The 15,741-nt window shown below is 40.1% G+C and overlaps 1 protein-coding gene across 4 annotated transcripts; it reads left to right on the top strand.

Moving 5' to 3' along the window:
• The first annotated feature begins 497 nt into the window (after positions 1-497).
• Positions 498-15,068, top strand: LOC113242943 (zinc finger protein 699). Of its 4 annotated transcripts, none has more exons than XM_048211688.2 (6): positions 498-945; positions 4,566-4,654; positions 5,542-5,668; positions 8,404-8,502; positions 9,023-9,206; positions 9,564-15,068. In XM_048211688.2, exons 2-6 carry the CDS (start codon positions 4,607-4,609, stop codon positions 11,017-11,019), a joined length of 1,914 nt encoding a protein of 637 aa, XP_048067645.1. In that variant the 5' UTR covers positions 498-945; positions 4,566-4,606; the 3' UTR covers positions 11,020-15,068. The 4 variants fall into 4 exon arrangements, with proteins under 4 accessions (XP_048067645.1, XP_048067644.1, XP_026337106.1 ...); XM_048211687.2 differs by having other exon boundaries at positions 9,561-15,068; XM_026481321.4 differs by having other exon boundaries at positions 498-1,063; positions 9,561-15,068.
• Positions 15,069-15,741: the final 673 nt, after the last annotated feature.

The following is a 15,741-nucleotide window of genomic DNA, read 5'->3' as shown; positions in this document are numbered from 1 at the left end:
AATTCTAAGTATTGTGTTCTGTGTACAACAACGTGGAGAAGGGCATAAACGCAATTGATGAGCATCCAGTTTTCTAGCTCCGGAGGCTGGATGGGAGGCCCTAACCCTATCCCCGCCGGTAGTCCCATCCACCTCAGCCATCCCCTGGACCTTAGCTCCCCAAGAATTTTCAACCAAGTCCCGCCTTGTCCCACCCTAAACCCTGCCCTTCGGAATACCCAACTAAGCCACGCCCCTAGGCGCTGCCTCGCCCCAGCTCCGCCCCACAGGCCTAAGCAACCAAACCCCGCCACCGACCTGAGCCCCGTCCAACCCCAAGTCCTGCGCTGATCCGGCCCCAGGGCCCAACCGCGTCTCTCTGCAGGACGAAACTAGCATTCCTCTTTCACTCGCGGATGGAACAGCCGTCTGCCTTCTCACCGCCCACCCTAATCCTTATGGCCGAGGTCCCGAGGCCCCGCCCCTTACGCTGTGCGCGGCTCAGAAACCGGAAGCAGAAATGAGCTCTTGCGCGTGCGCGAACTGGCGGCCATCTCTCCGCGGTCCCCCACTAGCGTCTGGGGCGGTTTTTTTTGCCTCAGTTCGCGGCGTCCTTCCTGGCTTGGTCTGGCCAGTCCCAGGTCCGGTCTGCGGGAGGGGGAGAGGTCAGCTTTGGGAGGACGGCCGCTCTGGCCGTGCCCTTTGCCCCCGCAAGAACGCAGCGCCGGGGGCCTCACCCGGCCGCGGCTTGTCCCAAACTCACTGAATCAGGAGCTCTGGGCTGCGTGCGGCAGCCGGGGTGAGTCGGCTGCAGGCCGGAGTTAGAGGACCACCCTCCTATGTAGTCGGCCTTACAAAGCATCCTTTGCTGTCTTTTCGGAAAGTAAAAGCATCCCTGCCATTCGGTCACGGGGACGAGCGCCTCCACCTCGTCTGTACGCTGGTCAGTGGATTTCGGCGTGTTCGGTGAGCACGGGGTGACGTTTGCCTCAACGCCGTTCCCATCTCCCCTCCTGGTACAGGAGATATTTCATCGGTGAATTTTACCTTGCCTGTGGGCATCAGTTTGATACATTATATTCAGGTACATAAACGTGAACTGATTACTTAGTATCTCTGTAACCCCCTTCGTGGTCGAATGCAGCTATAAATTTTAGTTATTTATCTGTAGATTGCTTTGAAATTCACACCGAGAGTGAGATCTTGTGCCATTTTCAGCGTTTGCTCTTTTATTCCTGTACCTTGCGTTCCTTTTTATTTTTTTAGTGCGTTTGCTAGGACCAGTGGACAGACAGTACTAGAATAGCATATAATTTGCATCCTTGCCTTGTTCCTGATCCCAGAGGGAATTATTCTATCATTTCAGCGTTTAAATAAGATATTTGTGGGCGCCTGGATGGCTCAGTTAAGTGTCCGACTTTTTTCTTTTAAGCGAGGGAAGGGAGAGAATCTTAAGCAGACTCCCCACTGAGTGGGGGAGCCCCACCCAGATCCCTGGGATTGGATCTCACAACCTTGAGATCAAGACCTGAACCAAAATCAAGAGTCCGGTGCATAACCAACTGAGCCACCCAGGTGACCCCAGCCTCAGACTCTTTGTCCCAGCTCAGGTCTTTATCTCAGGGTGGTGAATTCAAGGTTCACTAGGCTCCACACTGGGCACGGAGCCTCCTTTAACGAAAAAAAAGTTTGCTGTAGCTGTTTTAGGTAGTAATTATTTTTTCCTAATTAAAGCTATTCTCCTCTAGTTCTAATGGGTTAAATGATCAGCAATGGATATTGATTGATATAGATCGGTCACTATTTTGTATCTAAGGGGAAGAGTCATAATGATCTTTTTCTGTTAATGTGATGATTATATTAATTGAGGATTCAATTATATATAACCACCTTTCATTCCTAGGAGGAAGTGAACTTGGTTTGTGATTATGCCCTCATTATTCAATTCTTGACTGTACTAATACTTTTATATTATTTTGCGTTCATATGTGTGAATGAGATCTTTCCTGTTTTGAGTTGTACTTTTTTGCCTTGGAAACACGCAGGAAAAACAGTATTTTCCACTCCTATAGTGGAATTATGAATCCTTTACTTGTTTGGTGAACTTGCCTGTGAAACAATTTATAATTCATATTTCCTTTGTGGGCATGTTTTAAACTACTGGGTTTTGTTTTGTTTTCGTTTTAGGATTGCCTATAATCAGATTTTGTATTTTATTTTATTATTATTTTTTAAAAGATTTTATTTATTTGTCAGAGAGAAAGAGAGCACACAAGCAGCAGGGTGAGCGGGGAGAGGCAGGCAGAGGGAGAAGCAGGCTCCCCACTGAGCGGGGAGCCTGATGTGGGACATGTGGGACTTGATCCCTGGAGCCTGGGGTCATGACCTGCACCAAAGGCAGACACTTAACTGACTGAGCCACCCAGGCAGCCCTAAGTTTTGTATTTATTTTAGATCATTGCCAGAAAGTTGTACTTCTCTCTAGAAATTCATTCATTATCTGTACATTTTCATATATATTCTCCTAACTTTTTTGTTGTATTCTCCCTTCAACATCTGTGATTATGACTCATTCATAACTCTTTGTCTATGCTCTGTTGTTAAAATTGCTAAAGCTTTGTTGATTTCATTAGTTTTCAAAGGGCACATTGCTCGTTTTTGTTTCTTTTTATTAGTTTTTTAAAATATTAATTTTGTCCTATTTTCATTTTTCTAAACCTTTATGCTGTTCTTTTTCCATCCTTTAAGTTAAAGGTTAGCCCACTCATACTGATTTTATTTTCTCTGGGAGTTGACGATATTCATATAAATATGTAAACATATGTACCATACCAACTGTGGACTTCCAGTGTTATCTGAAACACTTCTTTCAATTTTCTCCTGCTTCCCTGCCACAAAAGTAGTCCTAACTGGCTAAAAATAAATGTGTGTTGTGATTCTTTATCCCTGTAATGTGCTACATTATTATGTGTCATATACCACACCTGATAACATTTTGGTCATTTACTGCCCTCCCTCAAATGATTATAACATCTGTATCCTTCAGGATTTTTCTGTTTTGTTCAGTGCTGTATTCCCTGTGTCTGTATATAGTGGGATTGGGGTAAATATTAAACGAAGGATCAAGAGGTAGGGAGGGGTCTTAAGGGAAGCATCCTTGCTCAAAACAGGGGGCTTAGTCAAGAGGAGCTCAAAGATAAAACATTTATTTTTTTAAAAAATTTTATTTCTTTATTATTTGAGAGAGAGAGGAGCAGAGGGAGAGGAACAAGCAGACTCTGCGCTGAGCACAGAGCCTGATGGGGGGGCTTGATCCTACGACCCTGAGATCATGACCTGAGCTGAAATCAAGAGTCGGACACTTAACCAACTGAGCCACCCAGGTACCCCAGGATAAAATATTTAAATAGAATACTTCATTTGTCTACTTTCCATAGTGCACAGTAGGATTCTAGGCTAGACTCTGGTAATGTTAGTAATAACAGCCTCACTGACAACTAAATTGTAAGATATATGTTCAGAAATACACTTTTGGGGAGTTTAGGCTTTGACGACAAACTGGCCTGCATTCACACACCTGTCTATGTAATACACGCTGTGTTACATACACCTCAGCAGCTTTCTGACTGGGTAACATTGAGTGTGTGGTTAATTGACTCTCAGATTTCTCAACTATAAACTGGTTGCAATAATACCTGATTTGCAGTGCTTCAATGAGAGAAAAGCTCTTTGCAAGGTCATTCTCACATCATGGTTACTTAAATGGCATGTTATTAATATAGTGGAGGATGTGATTTTTATCAGTTTTAAAATGTACTACTTGATCCACTGCATGGAAAAAAACTGTTGTGTTTTTGTTATTTTAAATATATGTAATAGAGCTGCAGATACCACTAATGGGAGAGGACATGTTGCTAACTTCACTTCAGGTGTTCTTGTTCTGCTCTTCTATATTGTGTAGGCTCAAGTTAGCACGAGAGTCACATCATGGCAGTCTTCTCTGCCTCCTTTGTGTGGAATTCAGTCTGTTGATGCTTTTTGGAAAAAATCAAGTTTCAGAGGCCCAAAACCCGTGGAGGGGAGGGTTCAATGGTCAGGGGCTGCGCAGCAATGCCTGTTAGCCTGCCAGTGGTGCAGAAGTAAGAAATACTGGGAGCAGGGCCCCCAGAAGTCGCATCTGTAAGTGCTTTTTTGAATTTGACACAGTGTGTATTTTTATGGTTGCAGGCCTTGTCTGCTTTTGTTTTGTTTTGTTTTTCATTATCATGGGAAAACTGACAGCTAAACTTTTTTAGATTTCAGTTAACTTAGAATATGGGACTTTTAGCTTTTTTTTTTTTTTTTTTTAAATTAGCAAGGACCCCAGCAGTATTTTTTTTTTTAGCTCTCGAGGAGATAAGATTACTCCACCTCCTTACAAGATCAGTGTGTGTTTGGTTGGGTGTCTTGGGGGTATGCTTTGTGTGTGTGGTGTGTGTTTTGAGGGGAGTGGTCCTTCATAATGGATGTGCTACAGCATTCAGGCTCATGAGTTGTGGAAATTGTAGGGAGACCTGGATTCTTGTGTTTTCTCTCTCCTTCCTCAGCTCTAACTTCTCAGTGCTCTGACTTCCTTCATGAAGGGAACATGGAAGAAGAAAGAAAAGCTGCTGAGTTACAGAAAAATATGACACAGGTAAGTAGGAGCTAGTAATTCTCTAAAAGATTTTCCATTCCACCAGGACCTTGACCTCCTTAATTGTTTAGAGTAGTGGTCAGCAATCTATTTCTCTATTGGGCCACGTTGTAAGTATCTTAGGCATTGAAGGCTATAGAGTTTCTGTTGCAATTAAACTGCCAGTTTAGTTTGAAAGCAGCCACACATAGTGCATAAACAAACGCTTTATTGTGTTCCAAGAAAACTTTACTTACACAAGCAAGTAGTAGGCTGGATTTAGCCCATGTGCGGTAATTTGCTGACTCCTGGCCTAGAGTATAAGACAGTGTGGCCAGCTGTGGGCCTGAGTTGAAAGTTATATTTCTGTAAGCTCCTGGGCCTCAGATTTCTGGGAAGAAAAAAAAAGAAAAGCTCCCTGTTCCTCAGTGTGTTTTTATGCGTTCAAACCTCATTTGGATTTGACCCAGTCTTTCATGTTGTGCTAATTGCGTGGGAAAGAAGGAAGCAGGTGAAATTGTTTGTGTAACAAGGAATTGCTGGTGTCAGTGTGGAAATTATTTCATCTCTAGAGCATTTCTGTCATTTCTGCTATAGGCTCTGGAGTGTCCTTGATCTTTATAAGACTGGAATTGTTCACCATCAAACTGTGCAAGATATAAATTTGGTGTTTTAGAAGTGTGGTTAGATCCATGAGACAGGACGGGGTCAGTTAGGAAGGATGTAATGGGTAGAAAGAGAAAGTTCTGGTGTCTGAATTCTAGGGTAGATGTTGGGAGACCATAAAATCTTCAGAACTTCCTGTGAATTGATTCTCAGTTCCCCAGTATTAACAACCTCATCAATCTTCCTGCACATGTGGGGAGAGTTGGTACCTTTCTGAAAAGAATATATGTGGGATGTTTTAGGACTCCGTGGTCTTTGAGGATGTGGCCGTGGACTTCACCCAGGAGGAATGGGCTCTGCTGGATCTTGCTCAGAGGAGCCTCTACAGAGATGTGATGCTGGAAAACTTCCAGAACCTGGCCTCATTAGGTAAGAATGGCAACATTTCTTCATTTAGTTACTTAGAAGACAACTTTACTAATTGACCTTGTTCTAGGCTGAGGAATTGGAATAAATTGGTAAATAAGACCTACATGGTCACTGACCCCAAGGAACTTAGAATGTAATGGCTTCACCATGAAAATAAACATCTGTGTAGTGAACTGCCTTTTTCTTTTGGTTAAAAGCCTTGAGGCTTATTAAGTGTTGGGCATAGACTTCAGGGGTCATTTTGGGCCTTAGGGAGGTTTGTGGTTTGGGTCCTTATGAGAATTTTACTGATGTCCAAGCTCTTTACTCAGAAACATACCCGTAAACAAGGGGGGTTATTACGCAGTGCAGGGAGAGAGAGCACATGACTTGGGGAGCTGTGATGGGTCTCAAAAAGAACGTGTTAAAAAGTACATATTATAGGGTTTGTACTTTGGGTAAGTGATTTGGAGATGGGTCTGTGGAAGCAGGCTGTATTGGTTTCCTAGCCCTTTCATAACAAAGTACCACAAACTGTGGCTAAAAACAGCAGAAACTTACTCTTTCACATTTCTGGAGACTGGAAGTACAAACAAGGTGTCAGTAGGACCATGCTCCTTCTGAAGGCTCTATGGGAGAAATCTCTCCTTGTCTCTCCCTAGCTTCTGTGGTTGCCAGCAACACTTGGTGTTTTTTGATTTGTAGCGATATCATTCTTTTTTTTTTTTTTTTAAGATTTTATTTTTAGGTGATCTCCACACCCAACGTGGTGCTGGAACCCACACCTTGAGATCAAAAGTCGTATGCTCTACCAGATGAGCCAGCCAGGCGCCCCATGCAACTAGATCATTCTAATCTTTGCCGTTACCTTCACATGGCCTTCTTCCCTCTGTCTCTGTGCCGCTCCTTGTAAGGACACTAGTCAATGGATTTAAGACCCACTCTAATGCAGTATGCCTCCATCTTTACTTGATTAAGCTACAGAGACCCAATTTCCAAATAAAGTAACATTCTGAGGTTTCAAGTGGACATGACATTTTGTTTTGATACGCTTACTTTTTTTAGAGCAGTTGTAGATTCACAGCAGGAGTGAGTGGTAGATACAGGGACTTCTCATGTACGCCCTGCTCCCTACAGGTACAGCCTCTTCCACTATCAGCATCCTACCAGAGTGGTACATTTGTTACAGTTGAGAACCTGAATCGACACATTGTCATCACCCTGAGTCCATAGTTATACATTAGGTATAACTTTGGTGAAGTCATTCAACACAGAATACGTTCTGTGGTTTGGACAAATATGTAATCGTATATATTCATCATTATAGTATCTTATAGAGTAATTTCACTGCCCCAGAAATCCTCTTTGCCTCTCAGTTCATCTCTCCTTCCACGCTAATCTGTGGCAACCACTGATCTTTTTGTCATCTCCATAGTTTTGGCTTTTCTAGAATGTCATGTAGTTGGGATCATATGGTATAGGTTTTTCAGTGGTTTCTTTCACTTAGTAATACGCATTTATGCTTCTTTCATGTCTTATGTGGCTTGATAATTCATTTTTTTAATTCTGAATAATATTTCATTGGGTGTACCACAGTTTTATTCATCCATTCACCCTCTGAAGGACATTTTAATTGTTTCTAAGTTTGGGCAGTTGTGAATAAAGCTTCAGTAAACATTCATGTGCAGGTTTTTGGGTGGACGTGTTTGCAGTTTCTTTGGGTAAATTCCAAGGAGTGTGATTGCCTGACCATATGGTAAGATAAGTTTTGTAAGAAGTTGCCAACTATCCTCCAAAATGCTGTACCGTTTCTCATTCCCCCTGGCAATGAATGAGAGTTCCTGTTCCACATCCTTGCTGGTGTCAGTGTTCTGGATTTCAGCTGTTCTCATAGGTGTGTGGTGATTTCTTATTGATTTAATTTCCATTTTCCTGATGACATATTAGGCTATCTTTTCACACGATGTTTTCTTCAAGGAGTTTCATAGTTTTGTATTTTACATTTAGGTCTTTGATCCACGTGATCCGTTTTGAGTTGATTTTTGTGAAGAGTGTAAAAGTCTGTGTCTAGATTAATTTTCTTGCATGTTGATGGCTAGTTATTTCAGTCTCTGTTGACAAAAGACTATCTTCTCTGTGTATTGCCTTTGCTCCTTTGTCAAAGATCAGCTGACTCTATTTATGTAGCTCTATTTCTGGGCTCTCTGTTCTGTTTCATTGATCTGTTTGGATATAAATTTTCAGGGGACACTGTTCAACCCAGTCCACAGGTAGTCACTTTAGATTGAATGCTGATAAAAAGAAGTAGAAATCTTATTATTGAGTATTTTGTGGGTGGCACAGTGACTTTTTTGGGGGGGGTCATTCTTAGAGTTAATTATGTACTGGCTTTATTTTGTTTGATTTTATCATGGTCTCAGAGTAATCTTGTTTAAGATGGGTATTCTGTGAGATGATTTGTGTGCAATAGGAGAACAAAATGTCCTGGTTGTATCAGACCAGCTTCTGATATTGAAGTTTAGATAATGAATGTCACATCAGTTCTAGAAATCAGAGGCCGTGGCGTTGTCTTTGTCATTGTCTACTCCCCCGCCCTGCCCCTGCTTTAAAAAAAGCTTGACAAACATTTCGTAGAAATTCAGTTTGCTCTTGCTCATAATTACAGTATCAGAAGAGCAAAATTTTGAGCCTGTCTCGTGGAAATGTTTATGGTTCCTCATTGTTTTCCCTAATGATAAGCCTTTCTGCATTAACAGGGTATCCACTACACACACCATATCTGATCTCCCAGTGGAAACAAGAGGAGGACCTGGAGACAGTGGAAAGAGGACCCATCCAGGGGGAGCACCAGGAAGGCAAGAATCCTTGGGAAAAACTCCCCTGGTTGGGGGGGTGTGATGTTTGGAAAAAACAAATAAAAGCAAAACAAAACTTTGTTTTGTTTGAGGAGTCTGATCTTCCAGATACCTTAGATTACTATTTTGACTTTTTATCAGTATTCTCACACTTTCCTTGTTCTCGGGAAAGACTGTCCATATTTCTTCTTGTAAGTTAGTATTTGGTCATGTGCACTTCAGGAAGGAACTGGTTCCTTTTTTTTTTCCTTTTTAAGTTTTATTTATTTAAGCAATCTCTACAACCCGCATGGGGCTCGAGGTCATGACCCCAAGATCAAGAGTTCCATGCTCTTCTGACTGAGCCAGCTAGGCGGCCCTTTTTCTCCTAATAATACCTCATTTGTATTACTGTCAGTCTCAGTCTTCATAGAGTAATTTCTTGCTTACCATTTGACCCTTGTGTGTATTACCAAAGTCCTGAAACAGCCACGTTGCCAGAAGTCCTTTGCTTATAGGTGCCTTTACTTCTTTGTTTCAGATTTTGAGATTCAACTTAAAACTAATGAAGCAGTAGCTCCACAAGATATTTATGGACAAAAAACATCCAGTGAACAGAAAATAGTAAGATTCAAAAGGAATGATTCTTGCTCATCCATTTTACAGAAAAACTGGAAATACCATGGTATTTGTTATCAGAACAAAAACCATGAGAGACGTTTGAGGTGAGTGCCCTTCATAAAAGAAAAAGTAATGCCTCAGGAGAGAATCTTAAAATGTCAAAACTTAAAGAACATGTACCTAGAACATGATCAAAACTTTTGATTCAATAAAGAATTGTTCCAAGATTTTTTTCCCAAAAATGACATTGAGATCTAAAGTGTTTGACACATAGTTCAGTTGTAAGCAAATATCGGAAAAATTGTCTTGTTAAAAAAAACCTCAGTGATCATATTGGCTATTGTAGATCCTTCAGTGAGAACTTTGAACTTGTAACTTGACAGGGCAGAAAAGGTACATAGTCACTAAAAATGATAAAAGTGTATTTATTACTAATAATGTGCTTTTATTTTTAAAAGAAGTCCAGTTGTGGAGAACATCTATGAATGTAATGAAGAAAATCGATGTGGACAAGCCTTTGGCCAAATTTCACGTCTTAATATACTCAAGAGAACTACTGAAGTAAAGTCCTATGAATGCCATGAGTGTAAAAAGGCCTTCACAGATCATTTATCCCTTAAGAATCACATCAGGTCTCACACTGGAAGCAAACCCTATCGGTGTAAAGAATGTGGGAAAGCTTTCCATTTTCTTGCTTGTTTTAGAAAGCATGTGAAAAATCCCACTGAAGGGAAACCCTACGAATGTAAAGAATGTACAAAAGCCTTCGGTTGTTCTTCCTTCTTTAGGGCACATATGAAGATTCACACTGGAAAGACGAGCTATGAATGTAAGGAATGTGGGAAAACCTTTAGCTGTTCTTCATCCCTGACAGAACACAAAAGGATTCATAGTGGAGATAAGCCTTATGAATGTAGGGAATGTGGGAAGGCGTTCAGTTGTTCCTCCTCACTCTCCAAACACAAAAGAATTCACAGTGGAGATAAGCCATATGAATGTAAGGAATGTGGGAAGGCCTTTAGTTCTTCCTCTCACCTTATAATACATATAAGAATTCATACCGGAGAGAAGCCTTATGAATGTAAAGAGTGTGGGAAGGCTTTTAGCGAGTCCTCAAAACTCACTGTACATGTCCGAACACACACAGGAGAGAAACCCTATAAATGTAAGGAATGTGGAAAAGCCTACAATTGTCCCTCCTCCTTAAGTATCCATATGAGAAAACACACTGGAGAGAAGCCCTATGAATGTCTGGAATGTGGAAAAGCCTTCTATCTTCCCACTTCCCTTAATACGCACGTGAAAAATCAAAGTAGAGAGAAACCCTATGAATGTAAGGAATGTGGAAAAGCCTTTAGTTGTCCCTCATCCTTCAGAGCACACGTGAGAGATCACACTGGAAAGATACAATATGAATGTAAGGAATGTGGGAAGGCCTTTAGCCGTTCCTCATCCCTCACTGAACACGTAAGAACTCACACTGGAGAGAAGCCTTATGAATGTAAAGAATGTGGGAAAGCTTTTATTAGTTCCTCCCATCTTACAGTACACGTAAGAACTCACACTGGAGAGAAACCTTATGAATGTAAGAAATGTGGCAAAGCCTTTATTTATCCCTCAGCTCTGAGGATCCACATGAGAACACATACTGGGGAGAAACCCTATGAATGTAAGGAATGTGGGAAAGCCTTTCGCCATTCTTCATACCTTACTGTCCATGCAAGGATGCACACTGGAGAGAAACCCTTCGAATGTCTGGAATGTGGGAAAGCCTTCAGTTGTCCCTCATCCTTTCGAAGACATGTAAGAAGCCACACTGGAGAGAAACCATATGAATGTAAGGAATGTGGGAAAGCCTTTGTGTGTCCTGCCTACTTTCGAAGACATGTGAAAACTCACACTAGGGAAAATGTATAAATGGTAAGAACTGTGGGAATGTCTGCAAGGTGCTTGCACCTCGTAGCATAGCTGGAACGTTGTGGAGATGTGTCATGAATGTAAGAAAGCATTGCTTTCTTGTAAGATAAGCCAGTGCTTATCTGTTTGAAGACTTGAGAACTTGCAGCTGAGAGAAACCTGTGTACGCACACTGTGTGGGAATGCCTTTGTGAACGTCACTTCCGGCACATAAGAAAATTCACACAAGAATCACAGATCAAGGCCTCACCTGTAAAGTGGATTGCTGGCTCGTTTTCAGTTTCTGTTTTCTGATACGAATATTTGAGGTGATAAATTTTCCTCTACTACTTTTTTATCTCTAAGCACATTTTATCATAGCTACTTTTATTTCAGCCGAGATGTAAATATTCTTTACATTACAAATTCTTTTGGACCCATGGGGGATTCAGGGTGTTTTTCATATGCAAGCAGGAATGGTCTTTTTTTTTTTTTTTAATTAGTATCTAATTAATGCTCATTGTTCTCCAGGTGTGCAGTCATTATGGTAGCAACACTTTGGTACTTGTAATTTCTTTTGTAACTTTTTTCTTATAATTGGTAATTCCATTTTGATTTGGTATGGCAGATACTGGAGATTGCGTAGCCAATATTTTTTTCCTTTTTTTTTTTTTAAACTAAAAGAACCTAAAGTTTTTGAGGTTATCAGTTTTTACTGTTAAAAACTTTTCCTGCCTAATAAGTCATTTCAACAGAAATTAATAATGCAAAGGTCTCAAAAGAAGAGTTGGATCTAATATACTGTTTTTGTATTTTATTCTTTGTCCTTAATCATGGCTGGGAATTGGACCCAGTGTTTTGAGTTTAAAAAGGGACCTTGTGACAAGAAAGGTAGAAGTAAAGTTGGTTGAGCTGGCTTGTGTGTTAATTTGGACATGGTTGGGACTCCATTTCTCAGAATCATTTCCTTACCCAATCCCAGGTTAGAGTTGTCTGAAACAGAGTTTGCATGAGAATTGGAAGGCAGAGGGAAGAAGCTATTCTCTGTCTAGTGGGGCCATAAGATGGAGACAGGTGCATAGGGGCCTGGTGAGCCTCAGTGTCCAGCTCATTTTCCTGATGATTGGACCCACCAATCAATGCTAGCTTGAAACAGAACATTAAATGCTTTTACTTCAGTAACGTCAGAGGCAGCAGCTCCACAGACCTCTCCATAAGTTCCTTCATCACGGTCATACACAGCTTCCTGGATTCTCCGGCAAGTTCCAGCATTGTCATTTTGCTGATACAGCAGTCCCTCTGGCACATCAACTGACTATGTCGGGGTGGCCCCAGTTGGGAGCACGATCGTTTTCTGTGTAGTGCAATCGCATCATGTCACTTTGCTCAAGGGGAAAGACATCTGTGTAAGTCCACGGGTATCTCCAGCAAGAAGGGCTGTGGACAGTAAGGAAAGTTAGGTATAAGTAAGGTAAGCATCAGACAGGGCATCATCCTATTTTAGCGGAGGAAGATTTATGTTTGACGCCTTCAGATTTTTCTGCTTTTTTATTTGAGAGACATGAAAGTTATTTGGTTTGTGTTTCTTGAGGTACCTCTAGCTGTGCTTCTCCCTTCCATTGTATTTACCCTTTATTTCTGAAAGTAGACCTATGCCACCTTCCCTTCATCCTCTGCTGCTGTTTTAGTAAAGTGTGTGTACACTAATGTACACGACGTGTGCTAATTTTAAGTGTATAGCTTAATGAAATTTCACTTACGTACACACCCCGATGAACAGAACATTTCCAGGACTCCAGAAAGCTTATTTATCTGCCTTCTCAATAACTGCTCCACAGAGGAAACCACAGTTATGACTTTTATTCAGTTTATTAGGTTCGTTTCTTCTTGATCTTGATCCTTATCTAAGTGCTTAAGTGCAATATGTACAATTATGGGTTTGGCTTCTTTTCTCAGCACGATGTCTAGTTTGCCTTTCAGTTGCTCTTTTCGCTGACCTACACTTATTTCTCTTGGCATATGTTTTGTTTGTAGGAATGAGATCACTGACTCATAGGGTAGACTTTAGCTTTAGTTTTAGTAGGTATTCCAGTTTTTCAAAAAGGTGGATTCCACCTGTCATCCTAAAAGCAGTGCAGGAAAATTCCAGTTGTTCCACCTTAGCTGGTCAGCCCTTTCTAATCTTAGGCATTCAGCAGAGGACATGGCAATATCCTGCTTTGGTTTTAGTTTGCAGTTACCTGATATGTAGTGATGGTAAATACTTTTTTATGTGCTTATTGGCTATTTGGATATCTTTTATGAGGGCACCCTATTGAAGCATTTCTCCCATTTTTGGTTCCTTTTTTAAAAGAGTTTCCTTCTAGTGACTTGTCTTTTATTGTATGTATGTGTATCATATGTATGTCTAGTTACATACACATATATAAAACCATGTGTTATATATATATGATACATATAACTTATGTATATTATATATACATATATTGCAGATAACTTTTCCCCATCTCTGACTTCTCTTTTCACTCTTCTCATATGTGTAAGTTATAAAGGGAATTTATTGGTTTGATTATTTGAGGAGTTCTTGGGTATAACTAGCTTCAGGGAGGCTGGGATCCTGGGGCTAAAAAGCCGTTACCTACGTGAGTTCTGTGTCCGTGTCTTGGCTGGTCATCTTGCATTTAGGTATTCTTCCTGGCAGGCTATTTCTCTCTACCATGGGTCCCAGAAGATCCAGGCTGCTTTCTTTCTAGGTTGACGTCTCAGGGAGAAAAAAGCGATGGTCTTTTTGAACAACTCCAATATGATCATTATAATAGAACCCGATTGGCTCACTTGCCAATAGTTACCTAATCACTGTGGCCAGAGGAATGTAATACTCTCATTTGTTGAGGACCTGCTCCTGTGCTCATCCAGAAACCAGAGTAGAGTTTGCACCAACTGAATCAGAGTCCTGACCATTGTGCTGTGTACGGAGAGGGGAGGAGGCAGCAGGGGGCATGTGGGGTAATATTGTCAGCTAGCATGTTGTGCTTACTGGAGTCCTAGCAACAGGAGGAAACTGAAGTCTGGTAACTGAGCAGGGGCTGAGTAGTTCTAGAAATCCTTTCACAAAGGTTAAATGCTGTCTGTTAACATATCTTTGGATTGCTAAAGATGGCTTCTCAACCTTTATGTTGCTTTGTGGTACATTTAGAAATCTGGTAGTGAGAGAGTTACGACATTTTTATTCTTTAAGATTGTCCTGCCTTCTCTATTCCTCATTCATTTCTATATTATTTTTAGGATTTCCTTATCAATTTTCACAAATAGGCTGAGAGTATGCTTGGAATTGCATTGACTTGATGCCATAACCTGAATGAAATTGACATCTGTACAATATTGAGTCTTCCAATTAAACATAATATAATCATCCATTTACCTAGGTTGTCTTTAATTTCTCTTAACAGTGTTTCGTAGTTTCATTGTAGAGGTCTTGAATATCTTTGTTTAATTTATTTCTAGGTATGTGGTATGTTTTGCTTTGTAAATATTTTTATTTATTTCCTTTCTGATGTTTCAGCTAGCATGAATTGGAATTTCTTTTTGTACATTGATCTTTTTATCCAGTGACATTTATAAATTAAATTATTATTACTTGAATTATTCAAATAATTTGTGGATTATTTTGGATTTTCTGTGTACAATCCTGTCAATAACAAAAGAAAGTCTTACTTGATTTCTAAACTTATATCTTTTTTTTTCCCCTCATTACTTTACAGTGATGAATAGAAATGGCGAATATGAACATCTTTGCCCTGTTCCTGATCTTAGGGTAAAATGTTCCATATTTCATAAGTATAATACTAGCTATAAGTTTTTCATAGATGACTTATAATAATGAAGAAAATTGTTTTATTCCCAATTTATGAAGTTTTTTCTATTGTGAGTGAATATTTTATCCAGTGCCTTCTCTGCATGTGTCATGGTCTTAAAAAAAAAAAAATCCTTTGGTTAATGTGAATTACTACATTCCTTGATTTTCAGATGGTTAGATGTCTTCCTGGAATAAACCACACTTGGACATGGGATATGTTGGCTTATTAGCCTTCTCATTTTGCTAGATTCATTACATGACTTTTAAAAAATTACTTCTGTGTCTCCTAATTAGACATTTGTCTTGTAATTTCTTTTCATGTACTTGTCTGTGTTTTGTGTCAAGTTTATGTTGCTCCATAAAAGGAGTTGGGAACTGTTCTGAAAGTTTTTCTATAAAATTTGAGCTAGTTAGTCCTTACGTGTTTGGAACAATTCACCAGTGAATCTGTCTTCTGGGTGAATTACACCAAATATAAATAGACAAAATATTAATCAGTTTTTTTTTTTGTTGTTGTTCTTGTGTTAGTTTTGCTAAATTGTATCTGTCCATTCCAGAACTTCTCAAATGTGTTGGCATAATTTTTGTTGATAATATCCTATAATTCCTTTTAATGTTTGAAAACTGTCATTATATTCCCTTTTCATTTCTGATATTGGTAATATATATGTTCTCTTTTTCCTCATCCTGTTAGGGATTTAGATATATTACTTTTTTCAAAGAACCAACTTTATTCTGCTTTCTGATTCTTTAATTTCTGGTTTTATTCCCTTCTATTCTATTTGGGTTTAATTTTTTTCTAGCTATTTGAGACAGGTGATCGTATCACTGCCTGTCTCCTGCTATGCCCTGTCTGCTTACAAACTTATCCAATCAGAACATTCTAC

This window comes from Ursus arctos, unplaced genomic scaffold (assembly GCF_023065955.2).
Source record: "Ursus arctos isolate Adak ecotype North America unplaced genomic scaffold, UrsArc2.0 scaffold_14, whole genome shotgun sequence".
Lineage (NCBI taxonomy): Eukaryota > Metazoa > Chordata > Mammalia > Carnivora > Ursidae > Ursus > Ursus arctos.
Note: the sequence above shows the minus strand (reverse complement) of the source record. Positions and strands in the feature narration are given on the sequence as shown.

Bases quoted from the DNA above. Each gene is read 5' to 3' on its own strand.
- LOC113242943 (XM_048211687.2), top strand. From the start codon at position 4,607: ATGGAAGAAGAAAGAAAAGCTGCTGAGTTACAGAAAAATATGACACAG. The intron at 5,669-8,403 runs GTAAGAATGGCA...CTGCATTAACAG, and splicing joins CCAGAACCTGGCCTCATTAG to GGTATCCACTACACACACCA. The intron at 9,207-9,560 runs GTGAGTGCCCTT...TATTTTTAAAAG, and splicing joins AACCATGAGAGACGTTTGAG to AAGTCCAGTTGTGGAGAACA.